This window comes from Austrofundulus limnaeus, unplaced genomic scaffold (genome assembly GCF_001266775.1).
Source record: "Austrofundulus limnaeus strain Quisiro unplaced genomic scaffold, Austrofundulus_limnaeus-1.0 Scaffold1172, whole genome shotgun sequence".
NCBI classification, from domain to species: Eukaryota; Metazoa; Chordata; class Actinopteri; order Cyprinodontiformes; family Rivulidae; genus Austrofundulus; species Austrofundulus limnaeus.
In genome coordinates, this window is record NW_013953574.1 from 88,708 (window position 1) to 90,146 (window position 1,439).

Here is a 1,439-nt window from a genome sequence, read left to right on the forward strand (position 1 = left end):
TACTTACTGTATCTCTGTTAGCTAATGTTGATTAGCTGTCATCAAAACAGGATAAATAGTGACCATTTTGAATTGGATTGACTCAAGTCATAGAGCTGCAGATATTCATCCATCCATCCATTCGTCCAACCATCCATTCATCAAACCAACCATCCAACATCCATCCATCCATTGAACCAACCATCCAACCAACCATCCATCATCCAACCATCTAACATCCATCCAACCAACCAACCATCCATCCACCCAACCATCCACCCATCCATCCATCAGGTTCTTATTTCACATATGAAACAGTGAATCTGATTATTCTCCACTTCATCATCTTTACATTTATTACAAGTGTTAATAAATTAAAAACTTTTGTTAACAAAGGAACATAAAATGATCTTTGAACAAATGTGACATAAAACCATTTAAAGCAATCCACTGTAAATAATCATAAAATAAATAAATATTATATTTTGTCATAGAATGCGGAATAATACATTATTTATCTGTAAACATAAAACACCAAGCAGCACCTCGTTCTGAGGCTCGACATGTTGTTCCCCTGAAGCAGGGTTCTGGAAAATGAGGTGTTGCCATTGAAACAGGACTGTTCCTACAATAAAATGTTTCATTTTGTTTAGTGAAYAACTTTAACCAAGTAGCCCACGATGTGTTCAAAGACCGTCAGTAAAAGTTTCTTCAGTGCTGAGTCGAAACCTCTTCATGTTCTCCATCATTGCTTCTTCCAGAAACATCTTTCAGGTTGTTTCTGACCCGGATCGTCTCAGACTGAAACTGGACTGACCTGAAACACAGGACAAGTTTAACCTCCTGAAACTGAAACCAACTTACACCCAAGCCCCTCGGACAGAGCCCAGACCCGCCTCACCTTGTTCTGACAGAAGCCCTGACCCAGGATCAGACCCAACATRGAGTTAAACGCATTGAGCCCACAGAGGACAGCCTGCAGAGCGCTGGTGGCCCCCATTACACTGAACAGAACCACGTTCCACTGGACCACAGAGTGGGGCTCCAGGCAGACCCCCGACCACAGAGTCCGATTGTACAGGTACCCCGAGTGTCTGRAACCACAGAAACACAGMGTGAGCAGCAGGGATTTAAACATCTGGAGCAACTTGCTYGWGGGGTCTCACCTGTCAGGGATGGGCTTCAGAGGGACCCCCCAGGTGGGACCAGAGGACGAGTTGTAGAGACAGAGAGGACCCTGGGATAGACCGGTGGCACTGACCAGAGAACAGCTGAAGGCAGCCAGACACCCCACACAGGAGTACAAAACCTGACAGAACATCTGAAGAAAGATTCACAACATCTGTAGACCTGAACATCTGTAAGACCTGATTTGATTGGATTTGATTTATTGATTTAACAGGAAAAGATTACTAAAAATCAAGCCTGACTCAGCATAATTGCTGTTTTACAGCAGATTC

General features: G+C 43.5%; 1 protein-coding gene across 1 annotated transcript in view; it reads right to left on the reverse strand.

Annotated features, from left to right (window-relative positions):
- Positions 1 to 317: 317 nt before the first annotated feature.
- Positions 318 to 1,439, reverse strand: part of LOC106534444 (transmembrane 4 L6 family member 5) — a 6,126-nt gene continuing 5,004 nt past the window's right edge. Inside the window, exons 3-5 of the mRNA XM_014031075.1 lie at positions 1,146 to 1,300; positions 881 to 1,073; positions 318 to 796 (exon numbers count right to left, since the gene is read on the reverse strand). Of these exons, the coding sequence (XP_013886529.1) occupies positions 776 to 796; positions 881 to 1,073; positions 1,146 to 1,300 (369 nt within the window). The 3' untranslated portion in view covers positions 318 to 775. The remainder of the gene's footprint in view (positions 797 to 880; positions 1,074 to 1,145; positions 1,301 to 1,439) is intronic.